The sequence below is a fragment of the Solanum dulcamara genome, chromosome 10 (genome assembly GCF_947179165.1).
Source record: "Solanum dulcamara chromosome 10, daSolDulc1.2, whole genome shotgun sequence".
Lineage (NCBI taxonomy): Eukaryota > Viridiplantae > Streptophyta > Magnoliopsida > Solanales > Solanaceae > Solanum > Solanum dulcamara.
Window position 1 is genome coordinate 3956544 of NC_077246.1, and position 18453 is coordinate 3974996.

Here is an 18453-nt window from a genome sequence, read left to right on the forward strand (position 1 = left end):
ACACAACTACAAAGGTTAGACTCATTAATCATCAAGAACATTAGAGAGGATGATCGCGATCGCGAAGGGCATTTTGGACAACTGTCTGGTCAAGTCTTGACCGCAAGATGTTATCAAATTTGAAAAATTGTTAATCATGACAACTGAGAATTTTAGACTTAAACCTTGTTGAATTGACGTAAAAATTAAATTTTCATTATTAAATTGGACTCCATAGCTTAGGAGCAACACATTCACACAATCAATTTCGATATCGGATCGTTGACCTGAGGGACGAATTTGAGTTAACTTTGATACAACATATTGAATAGAGGCTATTGGAGGTCATTTGATATTTCAAGAAAGGTTTTGCATATAGGTTAGAGTTATGCATCTTAAACTTCTTATATACTTATTTTTCAAAGTCCACGATTTAGAAATTGAATTATTGAACTTTCAAACATTTTGTGTTGTGGGAAGAGCGTGTATTTGGTCATGTATACTATTTTGTGATAAATATATTGCGATCTTGAATTGTTTTTGTATAGATTCTAGCTCTAGTATCGCAACGATTTCTCTCTCTTTGATTTGATTTGAAGCAGTTGCTAATTTCAATTGAGGTAAGTCAATATAAGGTCATTAGACTTTTTTCGTCAAATTCATAGGTCATTAGACTTTTTTCGTCAAATTTATTCTCTTATTCACAAATTATAAATTTAGCGATTTAAAAGGTAGTTACAAAATTGACATGAGTAAGAAAGATCATAAGTTCAATGATCATATGAAAAATGAACTTGAACTTACGATAAAACTCAACAATTAATTAATTAAGAAGACGAAGAACCAGCAGGAGCAGCAGCAGAGGCAGAGCAAACGTCCGGGCTCTGCTTTCCCTTTAAACTTGGCTTAATATTCTCACAATTAGAGTTTGCTGGTCCTTCTTTACCACTATATGAAATGTCAATGTCTCCAACTTCAACACCTTCACATGGTATAGCTTTACTGCAAAGTAGTGATACTGCACTTTGAGTTCTTGATGTACCTTTTATGTTTTGGAAAGTCACCTTGCTAATCTTCACTTGTGAAGGCAACTACACAAAAAAAATAAAAAAGCGAAAAGATGAGTATGATATATGAAATCTTGGTGCAACGATAAAAATTCATTGTTGTTGTTGGTACGTATGACTAGGAAGCCCCAAAAGGTTTTCTATTGTAAGAGATAGGAAATCCGTGATTAGGATCTCAACCACCCCAACACAGTAACAGATAATTATACTTACGGCTTTGTTGCATTTTCCACTTGGGCAATAAACTTGATCAATGACAACAGGGTTGCTAACATTTTGCACAATGATATCCTCAAAATGTATATCAGAGACAACACCAGGATGAGAAGCAGGCCATGTCTTAATCCTAACACCATTATCAGTGCTAAGGAAAGTGCAATTCTTAACAAAAACACCAACAACTGGCTTTTCATCAGGATTTCCACCAAGGCTACCAACACTAATACCATGACCAGGTCCACAAGTGACTTTAGTGATGTAAAGTTGTTCCGTTTCATCTCCAATGGAGATGCAATCATCTCCAGTAGCAAAGCTAGAGTCTGTAACATTCACAGAGCTTGACCTCGAGATGTGGATACCATCAGTGTTAGGGCTGTTGGCTGGAGCACTGACGTTGAAGTGCAAGAACGTTAAGTTCTTGCATTGGTTAACGTTAACGTGGAATGATTTGCTGTCCAATGTTGTTATGTCCTTGATTATGGAATTTGTGAGGGAGTTGAAGCTCAAGTTCTACACCATATGTAAATATAAGAAAAAAGTAGACTTTTCAGAATCAGCAGATTTTGAAAGTTTGATCAAACAGAAACGAGTCAGATAAAACTATGTTAACTTACATTGGGAAGCTTGTTGCACTTTTTGGACTCCTTGCATTCATATGCATCTTTACCTTGACCATCAAGGATTCCACCACCAGACATTGTGAAATGATCAAGTTTGTTGACTGTTAACCATTCACCAACCTTGATTTGGTTAGGGTCTGAAGGGGCTTTCAAAGTGGCTTGGATTTGAAGTTCAATAGGGCCTTTGCATGGTCCTTCTAGTTTCACTTGGTTCATTTGGAATGTTCCCTTTGGGATTACAATGGTGCTTGGACTTGTTGATTCACATGCCTCTTTAAAAGCTTTTCCCACTGCCTAAAGAACAAAGTAGAAAAACAATTGCAATTATTTTTTTTTTGTTTTGTTTTAATGACAAGTGGTGTTCGATCATGTACGCATTTTGATTATTTCATTGGCGAATGTTACATTTCACTAGTACAAGAGTAATTTTGTCTTTTAAGATTGAGGTAAATGGGAAGAAATCACGTATTATCTTTTTCTGATGTAACTTTTTTTTCTTTTTGTCAACCTAATGTCTAATATAGCTCGACTTATCCATATTCACATTAGAAATTACAATTCTCAATTTGAGGGTAAAACACTCTTTAACAAAGATGACTCTATGTTTTTGATGTTCTTTAAATGTAACTCTAGATGTGTCATGATTTTTGCTCCATTTACCACTAGACACAATAGTGACGGAGTTTGGAAATTTTAACAAGGGATTCAAAAAATTACAAAAATATAACATATGGGATCTGAATAAGCAAATCTTGAACCCCTTTCATGCCACTAGAATGTTTTAATCAACTATTCATGTGTATACAAATGAATTCATTTTCATTCTTTATAATTTTCCGATAAAAGAAATTTAATCAAACTGCCTTATTATATCCATCTAGCTCCGCCCTTAGCTAGGTCACACCCTTCGGTGCAATAACATGCTTATATTATACATCCTTTTTCACCCCAAATAACATTTCATCATTTTTTTTTCTAAGGTGAAAGTAGTTATATAGTAGGTTAGAATCAACAATATAATGAGAGAAAAAAAAATGTATGACTTACCTCACTAATATCACTATTGGCATTGGCACCATATTTAGTTATATCAAAAGTTGCATTTTGAGATTCCCCAAATTGTGCTAGAAATAACACACCCAATACAATATGAACCAACTTGAATTTCAAATCCATCTTTTCAAACCCCTCCAACCTTTTTTTTTTTTTTTTTTGAAGTTTTTTGGGTGGTATACTTCAATGTCTTCTATCAATTTGTAAAAGTGAATGTTGAAGCCCTTTTATAGTGTAATATTTTTTAGTATAATTGAAACTTTCCACCTATTTTAAACCATTCCTTGAGTTGCGGAGAAGAAGTTGGAAATAATTAGTTGTACATGGTACATGTTTTTTTCTTGTTTTACTTGGTCTAGTTTTCCTTATATACAAATTAAAGAATTAATTAGTGCTTATACATATACGTGTTTTTTTTTTAAATTGAAGTCGCCCGACTAATTTGGATTGACACCGAATGAGGATATTAGAAGAAGAGTTTTTCTCGAAGCAAAGGTTTTCCAACCTTGTTTTCAGATTGCCCCGTTCTTTAATATTGTGAGCTAGTTCTTCAGTCTGTCGTTTTAACTTTTTTCAGTACGTTCACTAAGAATAATAATAAATATAAAATATAATTTACTAAGTTATTCATATTTGTTAGATTTTTCTTAAGAACGGGTAAATATTAAGGAGAATTAGTTCTTTAATGTTGAGGGTTAATTGGTGACAATTGACAACTTTGGTCTTCATCATAAAATGACACTTATTTTGAAATAATTTTTAAAGCTAAAACGATATTTAAAATGAGACGGTTGAGAGGTATGATTATAAATATTACTCCTTTTGTCAAAAATACATGTCACTTTTTCGCTTTGAGAGTTAATTGATATTTAATAAATTAAATTAATTTAATATTTTAAAATTAAAATTTAAATATATATAAATTATATTTTAATATATTTGATTTTTTTTTACATAGCCTGTTAATTAAATAAAACTTAAAAGAAAGAGAAACGAGTCGTGACAAGATTATATCGACTTTTCTTCCAAAAGTTTTATGGATAAAATATCCATAAATCAACGTGATTCATACTTCAACAATATGAAAACAACTTTTTGTCCTTTTGTAAAATGAAATATGTATGTGATAAGTGTCCAAATAAAAATTTTATACGAATTTTAAGAAAAAATTAAAATTTTATCTTATAATTTGAGCATATCATCCAAAAATAATTTTTAATTTCTCTTTATCACCATACATAGAACTCAAAAATAATAATCATTTTATTCTATTTGCACAAAATAAACTTTCAACGAATCATAGCGGATTCAAAATTTTAATTAGGGAGGGTTTAAAATATAAAAATATAGTGTTTGAGACCCCAAGGTAAATTTTGAATCTCTAAACCACTAAATCAACTTCTAATCTTGTGTTTATGAGATTTAAAATGTACATATATATCTAAAAAAAAAAGAACTTTTATATATATATATCCTTTCAAGGGGAACCCCGAACCCATTGACACTACTTGGTTCCGTTATTGTATGGACCATCAATGGATGACTGAGATTTCTTCAGATTTAATTAGAGGTTTGTGTTTAAATTTTCAAAATATATAATTTTGATATAGAATATTTCTCCTTTAATGGAATCTATGTAAAATAAATATAAATTAATTGAATCAGTAAATTTTAAATATTTTATCTTATAAATAATTATTTATGGATAGACAAATATGATAAAATAAAAAGAAGACAGTGATAGGTGTTGGTGAATTTGCGTCTATTTGTGAAAAACTACGACGATATATAAATTGGTTGATTAAGAATTCACAAGTTACCAAACGTGTACGTTTGTTTCAAAAGTAGGACATTTTTATTTATTTTTTTTTGGAAATTTCTTATTAATAGAACTTTTTCTTCTAAACGTAATGAGAATTTCAAATAAATTTTTTAACATTCCGCTAACATCTATAAATAATAATGATCAAAATTCAATTTATTAATAGTGTTTATAGAAGCATTTTTCAAGATACAAGTATAATATGTTTGAAATGATGTATAAATTAATCTAAAGATATTCTTAATGATAATATAATACTATTCATTTAAATTAAAGTTCGTATAATTTTTCAAAAATATATCATATCATTAAAAGTATATACATTTATATGTAAGATTTTATTTGCACGCTCAATAATCTCTCACTTAAACTAAATTAATATTATTTTTTTGAATTAAGTTTCATTTGATTGACTACAACGATCGATCTGCAAGTCAATTTCTTAAATCCAATATGTACTACCTCATATGAATGAGGATCTACGACCACTAAAATCTATTGCTATCTTTTTTTAAGCACACCACTTTTATATTTATTTCGTTGAATTATTCGCTTTAATATTCAATTGTTTGGCTATGCCAATCAATTCAAGATACTTTTAGCATGAGGTAATAAATTATTCATTTTGATCTAAGATCGTACGATTTTCTTAAAAAATCTTAGAAATGAGGCTATTCGAGACAAGGTAGGAGTGGCCTCGATAGAAGACAAGATGCGGAAGACGCGACTGAGATGGTTTGAGCATGTAAAGAGGAGAGTCTCAGATGCACCAGTGCGGAGATGTGAGAGGTTGGCCATGGATGGTTTCAGAAGAGGTAGGGGTAGGCCGAAGAAATATTGGGGAGAGGTGATCAGACAGGACATGACGCATTTACGACTTACCGAAGACATGACCTTAGATAGGAGGGTGTGGAGGACACACATTAGGGTACAAGGCTAGTACATAGTGGCATTATTCCCCCTTATCCGTAGGCATATTAATGCACTATGATTTCTTGTACTCTGATTTATGGTATTTATGTAATTATCTAATAATACCTACTGTTTTTTTGTGCTTTGATTATTTCGTTATCTACTTATCTACTTTTAATATTCTTGTCTGACCTTTTTCTATGCTTCTATTGAGCCGAGGGTCTTTCGAAAACAGCCGTCCTACATTGGTAGGAGTCAGGTCTGCATACACTTTACCCTCCTCAGACCCCACGATGTGGGATTTCACTGGGTTGTTATTGTTGTATATGTAGTTTTTCAATATTACGTGAATGAAAACTTTTTTGCACATATTGTTTACATCAAATCAATAAAAATATGACATATGTCTATTAAATACACATTTACTACTTGATCATAATTAAACAATAAAACTCCAAAAAAGAACAACAACTGATCTTTCGAATATCAATGAGAATAAAACGAGAATTAAGGAGGGGTTGTTGGTGCTATTAATTACTAATCGCAATATGATTATTTGACTCATACCTCTTGTACACATCGTTTGTACACGTCGTTTGGTACGCAAGATAAGATAGAATATTTAAGTATTAAATTTGAGATTAAATTAACGGTATAAATTTATCTAGAATCAAATAAAATATAATTTAATTTGAAATCAAACACAATTTAAATCTAATTTCAAAAAAAATATCCACTTGAACCACCTCAGTGACATAGCCACAGTTATCCTTCGTAAAAAAATTATATAAAATTTTGGCTTAGCCACCGTCCCACCTTATCTACCAAAACTAATAATTATTTTATCCACCTCTTAGGTGAGATAAATTAGTATAACATAATTTAATCAACATATCAAACTACCCTCATAAGTGAGATAAAATTAATCTAAATATTATAATCTTAAAACTAATTTAGTCTGCGTAAAAAAAAAAAAAAAAAAAAAAAAAAATTTAGTCTGCGTACCAATCGACCCGTATGTTCAGTCCACTTATGCAACATTTTTCTCATTTTGGGCCCTTTTCCCAATGCAAACGCTATCACACACGTTGCCCATATTCCTCCAATCCTCAACAAACAATCAAGGTGGGGGTGGGGGGGCTTTAGGGGGTGGGGTGATGTAATTTTAAAATGACCAAAAACCCAAGAACAGAATATCTTCTTGATTAAAAAAAGAAACATTTTTTTTTCCTTTGCTAGTTTCTCCAGTTTGAGTACTTTGGGTATATAATTCTTGATAAAGGTTAGTCCTTTTTACTCTTCCTTTTACCCCCTTTTAGGCTTTTGATTTTATGGTTCCATTGTTGTGATTTATTCTTTCCATTTTATGTGCCAAGAAAATTGATTTTTGTTTTGTGGGGTACCATCAAGATTCTTTGAAATGTTTTAACTTTTGTAATAGAAAGTAATTAATTATGTTAGATAGACCTAAAAGCTGAGATCTCTTTATTCTGTTCCCTAGATAAAGCCTAGGATTAGTCAAGAATTGCCCAAGAAAAGTTTTAAGTTATGAAGAAAATTGCACCAATATAAGTAGATTGGGGGTTGTGCCTAAGGTCGTAGCCTAGCGGTCAATGAATTGGGTTGAGCACCACGAGGTCTCGGGTTTAAATCCCAACCTGAGACAAAATACTAGGTGACTTCTTTGCATCTGTTCTAGCCTCGGTGAATAGAGTTTTCTGATATTTGTTCCTGTTAGTTGAGGTGTGCGCAAGCTGGTAGGAATACCACGTTTATAAAAAAAAAGGTAGATTGGGGGTTGTGCCAAAGGGTGTGGCTTAGTGGTTAATGAATTGGATTGATCGCCATGATGTCTGAGGTTTAAATCCCAACCGAGACAAAATATTAGTTGAATTCTTTTCATCTGTTCTAGTCTTGGTGGATAGAGTTATCTGATACTATTGTTGTTAGTCGAGGTGCATGCAAATTGGCTCCTACACCATGGTTATCAGGGGGGAAAAAGTAGATTGAGAGTTGAGGGATAATTTGGTCGATATCTGTGATGTTTGTGTGTGTATACCTTTAGAAGTTTTATTTTTGAACTCAATGATGAAATCTTTTGCTAGAAATCTTCTAATTCAAGTTCTTGTTTCTGCTTAGGTTTATCAGATTCTCTCCTGCAAAGATTTTCTTCTTTACACTGTATTGAGTTAAGGTCCGCATACACTCTACCCTCCCCTTCCTAGACCCCATTTGACTTGTGGGAACAAACTGGGTATGTTGTTGCTGTACACTATATTTAACTTTTTGGGGTCTTATGGATTTAGACCCCACTTGTGGGATTTCACTGGGTATGTTGTTGTTATTATTGTTGTTGGGTCTAATGGATTTTGGTTCTTCGTGAAAGCTTGTTTCTTTTTAGTTTCTGAAGCATTTGTCGTTCTTTATCTCGTTATCTTTTGATAAATTTTAGTGTACATATGGGGTCTTTGGTTCCATTGTTATATACATCAGTATTATTTCAGATTTTCCGCGTTCTTTTTTAGACGGAGGAGTACCATTAATTATAGCAAATAAGAATTCATGCTGTCTAAGCTTAGCAATAGACACTGATTGTTAAGTACTTTTGGAATGTGACTAGTCCTGTGATTTCGTACAATCAGTAGATTTTTTGTGTCGTGTTTGGGGATTAATCTTGTGTAACGTGTTTTACCCTGCTCCATTATTTCTTCTGAAGGTATCTTTTTATTTGGTAATACTAATTTATGATTTGTGTTCTTATCCAATATTATTCTACTTTGAGATATTACTTACCAAAAGCTTATTTTCTTTGGTTGTTGACTATGTTGTTTGGACTCTTCAAAAATATCAACAAGTGCGGGTTGGATCCTCCATAAGTAGTGCATTTTGGGAGGATCTGACATGGGTGTGACAACATTCTTGGAGAGTCCAAGCAACATGTTTTACCTATATTTGGTCTACATAAATCTTGCAGCTGTCCATAATGACTTGGTGCCTTGTGTTTTTCTTCTGATGACTGACATAGCTTCTCTTGTGTCCAAAAAAAAAAAGAAAGAACAAAATGCCGGAAGGAATAACAGCTGAGAATCTTTTGAACAACATCGTGGAGTCTATTTCTGAGGGTGGGCCAAAACATAAATCTGCTTCATTCTTTCAAGAGGAAAGTGAAAGCTCTGTTGGTGCTCAATTCAATAGGCTATTTGGACGTCAGAAACCAATCCACCATTGTTTGGGTGGAGGCAAATGTACGGTAGTTTTATACATTATCGTCTTTATCTCGTTATGGCTGTATAGCAATATTCAATATGCTTCCTTGGATTTGTAGCTGCTGATAGCATGTTGTGGAGAAACAAGAAAATTTCAGCTGGCGTTTTGATCAGTGCTACAGCCATCTGGGTGCTATTTGAGTGGCTTAACTACAATTTTCTTTCACTTTTGTGCTTTGCTATGTCCTTTGGTCTGATCGCGCAGTTTCTGTTGAAAAATGCTTCTGGGGTAATAAACAGGTAGCTTTTGTTATCTGTCACCATCGGTTGTTTATCATGTTTTGGTGATCAAACTATTTTGTTGATGTTGCAGTGCCTTGCATGTATCTTCTGCACTACGTTCCCTATTAGTTGCCATGATTTCTTCACTGTCATTTTTTCTTTTCATAACTACTTTGATTTGCTTCACTTGGGCCGATGATCTTTCGGAAACAACCTTTCTACCTACCCTCCCCAGATCCCACTTTGTTGGATTTCACTGAGTATGTCTTTATTGGTAATAATAATGTCTAACATTGCATTTCAATCATTCATTGGGTTTTAATTTTAAATGTACTATCATGCTACTTAAACTCATTCAGTTAAGGTTTAGGTTGAATATTCACATTCTTTCAATGACCCTTTAAAGGGAGAAAAGTAGCCCGAGTTATGTATAATATATATAATATTTCAGGTGCTTAACAATGTGGCCTGCTCAAGTTATATCACAAAATAAGAAGTCATTACTATAAAGTACTACACATTAATTTTCTCGTAGCACGCAGAAGTGTTGACTGTTGAATATTTAAGGATATCAAAATGCAGAGTTGCAAACAAAGAAGTGTTGCATGCTGTCTCCCAAAGACTGTCCATTTTTTAGTAGCTAGTTGCTAATATAACGTTTTTCATCTACCTAACAGATCCCTTTCTATTTATTGGTGTAGAACTTCATAAACATTATCTCCAAACACGGTGCACCATACTTTGTCTCTTTTCCATTTTCATTCATCTCTGTCCGTTCCGGGTATGCTTTAATATATAACTTAAATAAGAGTGGAGGCAGAGTGATGTTTAACGTAGGACTAGCCTGATTCATGGGTCTAGTGGTGATACCTAAATTCCCAATTTATCTGGCCTAAAAGACTCCGTCATATGTATTGGAGGGGGGTTTAGGACCTAAAATATTTGAAATATCAAGGGAAAAACGAGAACAGCAAAATAGTGGCAGGTTGTGTATTTTCTAAAGCATGTTCTCTTCTTGTCCTTTGTTGTTTCTAATTTGTGTATTATAAATCACATTCTTGAATCAAATTAACGGCAGTTACATTCTATGGCAACAGGTCTCCTACGGTTCCTCGTCTTGTCTTACCTGACGACCTCTTCATCAATATTGCCAAGAGAATAGGCACTGAAATAAACCATGGTTTGGGCTTCCTTCAAGATGCTGCCTTGGGCGGTAATCTGAAACGATTCGTAGTGGTATGCTTAAATTCATTTACCATTCATATCTACCCTCAATGGTATTCAAAGGGATATGCTTACAATAAAATGATGCAAAGTATCAAGTACTTTTCGTGAATTATGTGGCCCTTTCTTTGAATGTCGTAGCCTTTTTATTTGATTATTTATTCTCTAGGTGAAGTGTGACGCAAGTATGAATTGTGTCCGATTATAGACCACCAGTCTATAGAAAGCAAAGTGAGTTAGCTTTGCCTCTATAGGCTAATCGAGATAGGTTTTCCCTTTTAAATTCAGTTACAAGATCCCAAGACTTCTGCCATTGTTTGTTCAATATTATGTGCTCGTCTAACTTATTTTCACGATATCTACTGACATTTTTTAACTAAGATCCATATGCTAGGGCAAGTTCTATGCCCTGATCACTAAATTTTCTTGCAGCTGTTTGACATCCGCCCACCCCCTTCACAAAAGACTGTTGTCTGCCTCTCTGAAATCTCTTGGATCTTCATTTTCTTTAATGTCATATCCTATCTTTCTCCCAATTTTAGACGAGATTTTTCCATAGTGACATCTTTCTCTCCTCTCTATGATGTCAACTTGCAAACCTAAACAAATTTAGGCTAACAATTTAGTTATTCACTGAATCTTGTGGCTGGAAATTTCTGTTATTGTATAGTACATGAAGCTAATGTCTTTCGGGTTTGTCCTAGGTTATACTGAGCTTATGGGCTGCTGGTATGATAGGAAGCTGGTGCAACTTCTTGACTGTTCTGTATATTGGTAAGAGATCTCTCATTTCCATGATAGTGTACTATCGTTTATTCTTTGAGTATCAAACATGGAGATCATTTCATTTTCCAGATAGATATTTCATACTGATATGAAGCTGTCTAATGAAGAGTATCAACAGCGTCACTTATAGAAACAAATATGCAATTAATTTTCTCAGCATTTCGCTGTGTCTTATGATATGATTATGTTGCTTGGACTCTCCAGAATTGTTGACCCGTGTTTGATTCTCCAAAATGCACTACTTTTGGAATATTGACACGTATCTGTTGACATTTTTGAAGAGTCTGAGTAACATATTGATATCACCTTAAACTCGTTAGTGTCAATAGAACTTCATCCTAACTAACTGGTATCGTCTTATATAGATGAAATTGCATTTCCAGGATCTATGCTTCTTTTTTCTTCTTACTTTTGTTGTTGTTTTCGTTACAAATATCAAGAAGGACGTTGTTGTCTTGACTATACTTTGAATTTTGACTGTTTATAAGGTTTCATCGCTGCTCACACTCTTCCAGTGCTCTACGAAAGATATGAAGATGAAGTTGATGGTTTCGTATACAGTGCCCTCGAAAAGCTTCAAGGCCATTACAAAAAGCTGGATTCTGGTGTCCTCAGTAGAATTCCGCGAGGCAGCTTCAGGGGAAAGAAGGTTGAATAGATCTTTAATTACTGAACGTAATCTCGTGGATATGCAGAGATTGAATATGAAACTCGTTTTGCGTGTTTAGGTAACAAAATTGCTGTATGTATGCTTAGGATTAATCGACGAGGTGTTGAAAGAGAAGTGTATTGAACCATAGGTCACCTTGTTGTGTAAATGTTGCATATACTTTGATATTTTGGCATTTGGAAATAAATTGAGTTTTTGCTGAAAGTATGATCGGCTTAGTGATCAATGAACTGGATTGAGAACTATAAGGTTTCAGGTGATTTCTTTTCATCTGTCCTATTCTTGGCGGATAGAGATACCTGGTATTTGCTGTTGGTATCCCGTGAAATTAGTCGAGATACGTGTAAGCGGTCCAAACACCATAATTATAACAAAAGAAGTATGAATGGTAGTTTTTGAAGAACTTGCATGTGTTGCATCAAATGGATTAGAGTTTTCAAAAAACTAGAAGAGATTCAATTCCTCTTTGATGTAAGGTACGGTAAGTCACTCTAAGCTATGCGTGTGACTGGAAATTTGGAATGACAAATGTGCTTTTTGCAGTATTGGAAGTCTCTTGGCTTATGGCTTTACTCAACATTCTTGTATTAACGTGGGTAAATTAGAATTCAACCTTAAATATACTTCCTTTGTTTCATTTTATTGCGCTAATTTCATATTAGTCTGTTTTAAAAAGGATGATATGTGTTTATATTTGCAATAATATAACTATAAACTTTCCATTTTATAGTTGATTGACATCTTCCTATAGCCACAAAAATTTCGTAGGATATTTAAGATCATATTTTCCAGAAGAGTTTCTTTTTTTACTTTCTTAAATTTCGTGTCCAATCATATACCTAAAAAATTGAAATGGAAGAATGAGTATTTGATTATTTCTTCAATTTTGTTCAACCTTTGTTATCTCTACAATATTCTTGTCACGATCAAATCTCATCAGAGACAAAAACACTAGGTGATTTCTTTCCATTTATTCAAAGTTTGATAGATAAAGTACCAACTTGGCCTATGTTGGTGGGAGGTAGCAAGCTAAGCACCTGTGATATTAGTAATAATGCACACAAACTGACCTGAATATCGCGATTATAATCCACTAAATGAGCTCTATGGTTTCTTGGGACAATGATGTAGGTACTAAATTGGAGCCTATATATGCATAGTTCTATTATTATTATTATGATCACAATGTACAAAAACATAATAAGGATATAAATACTAGCTAGGGGACTATTTAATTCTATACTCACATAATTAATTAATTAATTAAAAACAAAAAAAATGATCAAGAGAGAGATAAATCTAGATTAATGTGAGTACTGGTTTCACTATACTTGTATATTTCACCAGAATTATCTTCTTCTTCCTCCTTTGTCATTCCACTACTTATACTTCCTTCTGCTTCCTGGAAATCACCCCCCAAACACACACACACAAAAAAAGATTAAAAATATAATAAATAAATAAAACCTTTAAATATGCATAACATTAACTTTTTTTGAAAAAATAGCATGTAAAAGATATTTATACAATCAGATCATGATTAGGTAATTATAGCCGGTAAAATTTAACTTATATATACTAACAATATACAAGTTTTTACACTATTAATTTATTTCAACATGTACGTAGCAAGTAGTCTGTCTTATTGTTTAAGCTACTTATTCTTGTGGTCGGGCCCTTCCCCGGACCCTGCGCATAGCGGGAGCTTAAGTGCACCGGGCTGCCCCCTTTATTCTATTTTTACGAACAATTGTGTATCGTGTCTTTTAAATGACCTAATAATATATATATATTTTTTTGTATATTTGTATAGAAGTTAAACACCTCAATGATAAAACTTTACACCTTCTATCGCAGATTATGTGTCGATAGTGTTTGACTGCACATGAAATTTAAGAAAGAATAAAAAAAAATTTGAAACTTTGGTGGTCTAAAATAAGTAGTTTTATGTAGCTATAACTTACAAATAATCTCACTGAGAATAAAAATAAAAAATTTAAAATTAACTTATTTTTAAATAGAAAAATATGATGATATTTTTTTTGAACCGATTAAAAATAAAAGAATGATCATATAAATTTGGATAAAGAAAGTAATAGGTAACCTGATAAATATGATAACTAATCAGTTGTTAAAATTCATAAATAATATTAAAAAATTCTTTACAATGATGTATATATCTCAAATTCTACAATAAAATAGGATTGAAGATCATTATTACCTGGTAATCATTGTAATGGATACTTTCACCATTTTGATGTTCTCTTAATGTTTTTGACACATGCCTGAAAAAGGATGTAAAGAAAAAGGGATAATTACTTTCAAGCATAAGGACTGAGGGTGGAGCTAAAATTTCGATTATAAGAGTTTGATCAAAAGAAAATTCACAATCAAATCAATTATATATACGTAAAAAATAATCTGACCTGGTATATATTCAACATAATTTTTACATGAAGGTGACCCTAGCTCCACCTATGCTCAGTACCTTTGATTCATACTTTGTTTATATCTTAAAAATTCTTTGAATAACCCATCAACTTAGAAATTATTAGAACCCAACAAAGCATGCATCCCGCGTTAGCAGGGTCCGGAGATTAGTAGCATCATGTAGACATCCTACGCTAGATAGTTTAAATTCTGACCTTTAAATTATACACATAAACAATTTTACCGTTGCTACAAGAGGAAATTACTATTTATAAATTAAATACTATTAGTTAAAAGGAAGTAGATGTTTAGACTTACAGTGGTGAAGACAAATTGAAATCTGGCATCACAACATGGAGGCTTGGATGCTCCCTCATGTTTCTGTACATCTGGTTTTCATAATTAATTCAGATTAATAAACACAAAATTAGTAATTAAACTTCTTATAAAACCAAAAAAATAAAAATAAAATTAGGGTACAAAATAATTGCTAATTCTATTTAGTAATTGATTAGTATGGATTAGCGATGAATTATCAAAAAAAATTATTTGATGACTGGGTATTTAGCAATAGATTCTCAACGGCTCCGTATCTAATTCAGTTTGGGAGAGGGAGTGGAGTGCGTAGTATTATTATTCAGTTATCGCGTAGTTTTTATCCTTCGATGTGTATATATTACATTTGTTTATATCTTCTATTACAATTCTGCATCATATATTTTCTTTTGAGCTGACGGTCTACCAAAAAATCAAAAGTGGTAGGGATAAGGTCTACATATATCGATTCTACCTTTTCTCGACTCACTTATGAGATTAGGCTAGATTTTTTTATTACTATAATCACTCAATCTACCTAGATAGACCTAGCTCCTATAGACATGATATATACTTATCTGATATTAATTATTTATTTCATTTCCATGTGCCACAATGGGTCCACAAGGTTTATAAGAAATTAAATTAAACTTTTGAAAAAGAATTAGGCTCGCACATGATGAGTTACGTTGATGAAGGCATAATGAAATAAATAAGTGTGATACCTAAACTTTAAAAAGAATCGGAGCAATAACTGCTAAAAAGTAAAGAGATGTGCAGAAGCCATCCCTAAAGCGAATAATCGGAAAGTTCAATAATTATATAAGGGCATAATACTTAAATAAGACCCTTAACTTGACTTCAAATTATAACTTTGACAGTGAACAAGTAGGGACTTTAACTATCCAATACTTAAACAAAAAAACACTCGAATATTGCAGCCCAAATGCGTGATACGCAGACACTCCGACGTGGATTACTGAGCCACTCAGTGACTGCCACCCAATTAAAATAAATACACGTGAATTTTAAAAATAACCTTTAACTTTGACATTGAACAAGTAGGCACTTTAACTATCCAACACTTTAACAAAAAAACACTCGAATATTGTCCTCAATTTTACTTCTCACGCGCGTAACTTGGATGTTTTTCACGTATTTTGTTAGGTAAGATTCGAGTGTTTTTTTATCTAAGTGGTGGATAGTTTAAGCGTCTACTTGTGCACTATCAAAGTTAAAGGTCAAACTTATAATTTAAAGCCAAATTAAGGGTCTAATTTATGTATTATGTCGAATATAAGTATGTACCAATTCAAACTCGCTTTCTTCAATTATAAAAAATAAATAAAAATATAAGCACTTTATAATGAAGATTTATAGCATCATTCGAGTAAATACAGAAATCTCAACAATATTTATTATTAGTAGTAGTAACTATCCGCTAGGGTTAATTAGTAACTACCTGGAGATGACTTTTAACATGAGAAATCTTCAATCCCTTTATGGCCATCACCTGCACAATTCTCTTTGGAGTTGCTTCTGTCAAAATACAATAAAAAAAATTCATTAATTCAAATAATAGAGGCTGATTTAGAGTAAATTCTATGTGTTTAACTAATTAGTTATCACTTTTAGCTCGAACTATATATCCATAGAAGCGGCCGGAGCTTTTGTGCTATAAATTCATCTAAACCAATATTTTCAGATACGCGATAACATACACACTTTTATGTAGTAATAAATATTTGATTTTGAACCAATAATTTTATAATTAAGTGTAGTGCGCACATGAGTTTATATTGTTAATAATTCAAAATTGAAACCATCAAGCTTAAATCTTGAATCCGATTATCTGTTTGTATAGCTATACAAAAAAAAGGTTAAGATATTCACATATAATAATAAGATTATCTATTGATCATTCGAAATATAACTGTTAGATTCTAAATTCGCCTCTGCTCAACTTATACACCTCCACCCTCAAATTTTTTAGGTGACTTCTAAATCCAAGAAAGAACACCAAAAGAATGAAAACTTGTTTCTTCCACCAAGATGTTCAATAACGTATAATTAATCTAGTGAATATGTACATATAATCAACTTCAAAAATTTATAAAATTCAAATCTTGAATCAGCCTCTACGACTAAATGACACCCTTAGCTTCTAATTGAGTTAATTTTTTTATTGATAAAAAAAACCACACAAGATTTCTAGAATTTCTTTGCTTATTATTATAGATTATACAAAAAAAAAACTAATTTCTATTTTGTGATGTTTTTATTGGAAAAAAAAACTTACTATTTCTTCCACCAAGATTTTGAACAGATTGAATGAAGAGATGATGAAGTTGTGGAGTCCATCTTAAACGTGGAGCTAATGATTTCTTGTATTTTCTAACTTCCCTTATTTTATTTGATGTTTTCATAATTTCCTGTGGCATTAAGAATATTTCCATCATCTCAAAAGCTTATATTATAACATGAGTTTATATAAAGATATATTCTGTTGTGTAAACAAAAAAAAAAAAAAGGAGGAGTCTGAGATTTTGGACTTTTCTTGATTTGTGTGGACTTTAGGAAACATCATCTAATTCCTTGTCATTTCCTTCTTGAATTTCCCTGGCAAGAAAAAAGAAACAAAAATTGAAAAGCTAAACAAAGAAGAAGAAAAAAAGCCCTAGAATGAGAATAATAATAACAAAAAATCTTTGTAAAGTGACTTTGTCAAATTGTTATTTATAAATTATAATGGTTTGCATGTATAACCCTTTTTTTCTATTCAGTTGCCATATCGGATATTTATTTTGAAATATAGCGGTATAAGTATATTTTAAAAATTTAATCAAATACTAATTATTATTTATGAAAATAAGTCGGTTTTAGAAATTTGATTGAATAGACTTCGCATTGGGTATGGATAATGCTCATTCAACGGGAAACACTCCCTATTAGTATTTCTTTTTTTATTTTCGAAGGCTCAAACTCAAGACTAATAATTAAAGAGTAAAGAAATCTTATCGTTTACGACTTCATCCCACTATCAATCTTATTGATTTACATATATATAACCCATTTAAACCCTATTAATTGCATTTTTTTTCTTAAATGAGTTGAATTTCTATTCACTATTAGTAAATAAATTTAAACACCATGATCGATAACAATATGTTCATAACAACTTAACAAGTCTGATCTGCCAATTTTGAAATAGAAAGTAATATATAACCTTCTATATATATTCAATTAAATTGCACGATTAATGACATAAAAAAAATTACACTGTTAATAAATATACTATACTATACCTTTCCCGCAACGATGAAAAATAAAAAATAAAAAATAAAAATTATAATACAATCATAATTTTCTTGACCTCAAAAAGAAATTGAGCAAATAAATATCTAATTTAACCCTATAAACCTATACATTATAGAGTTACAATTGACATATATCCCAAACTATACTAACTTGAAATATGGTATTTAAGGATTGCTTTTATTATCTAATTAATTTGTGGGAATTTTTCTTTTTTTAAAAAAAATTATAATTTATGTTTCTTGCCCAAAAAAGTATTACTCCTATATTAATGTATACCGTACAGTTTAGGCTCGATGATTAATAAATGATTGTACATAGGAACCTAACTATGATTAGTGTCACCTAATTTTGCTTTTTTATACTTCAATTTTTTTTGCTAATTTTTCGTTAAGTAGATCGTAGTTAACATAATGTTTTTGTTAATTCATCGTTAAGTATGATAAATTAAATTACATTGATATAAAAATAATAACAACAACAATAATAACAATAACAACAAAAGTCCCATAGTGATTTCATAAGTGGGGTCAAAAAAAATTGAGACAGAGAG

General features: G+C 31.8%; 3 protein-coding genes across 8 annotated transcripts; 1 reads left to right on the forward strand and 2 right to left on the reverse strand.

Moving 5' to 3' along the window:
- Positions 1–638: 638 nt before the first annotated feature.
- LOC129870652 (polygalacturonase) lies at positions 639–3240 on the reverse strand. The gene is made up of 4 exons (XM_055945484.1): positions 2933–3240; positions 1880–2179; positions 1260–1775; positions 639–1070 (listed from the first exon to the last, which is right to left on the reverse strand). Exons 1-4 carry the CDS (start codon positions 3059–3061, stop codon positions 807–809), a joined length of 1209 nt encoding a protein of 402 aa, XP_055801459.1. The 5' UTR covers positions 3062–3240; the 3' UTR covers positions 639–806.
- Positions 3241–6848: 3608 nt separating this feature from the next.
- Positions 6849–12066, forward strand: LOC129870674 (reticulon-like protein B8). Of its 5 annotated transcripts, none has more exons than XM_055945512.1 (7): positions 6854–6954; positions 7812–7926; positions 8724–8917; positions 8998–9178; positions 10258–10396; positions 11089–11158; positions 11659–12066. In XM_055945512.1, the coding sequence occupies exons 3-7, from the start codon at positions 8734–8736 to the stop codon at positions 11826–11828; spliced, it is 744 nt and encodes a 247-aa protein (XP_055801487.1). In that variant the 5' UTR covers positions 6854–6954; positions 7812–7926; positions 8724–8733; the 3' UTR covers positions 11829–12066. The 5 variants fall into 5 exon arrangements, with proteins under 5 accessions (XP_055801486.1, XP_055801487.1, XP_055801489.1 ...); XM_055945514.1 differs by having other exon boundaries at positions 8728–8917; XM_055945513.1 differs by having other exon boundaries at positions 7812–7866.
- A 998-nt stretch (positions 12067–13064) lies between these two features.
- Positions 13065–17273, reverse strand: LOC129871253 (myb family transcription factor MPH1-like). 2 transcript variants are annotated; one of them, XM_055946159.1, is made up of 6 exons: positions 17138–17273; positions 16885–17017; positions 16048–16124; positions 14589–14659; positions 14062–14125; positions 13065–13242 (listed from the first exon to the last, which is right to left on the reverse strand). In XM_055946159.1, exons 2-6 carry the CDS (start codon positions 17009–17011, stop codon positions 13123–13125), a joined length of 459 nt encoding a protein of 152 aa, XP_055802134.1. In that variant the 5' UTR covers positions 17012–17017; positions 17138–17273; the 3' UTR covers positions 13065–13122. The 2 variants fall into 2 exon arrangements, with proteins under 2 accessions (XP_055802134.1, XP_055802132.1); XM_055946157.1 differs by lacking the exon at positions 17138–17273 and having other exon boundaries at positions 16885–17104.
- Positions 17274–18453: the final 1180 nt, after the last annotated feature.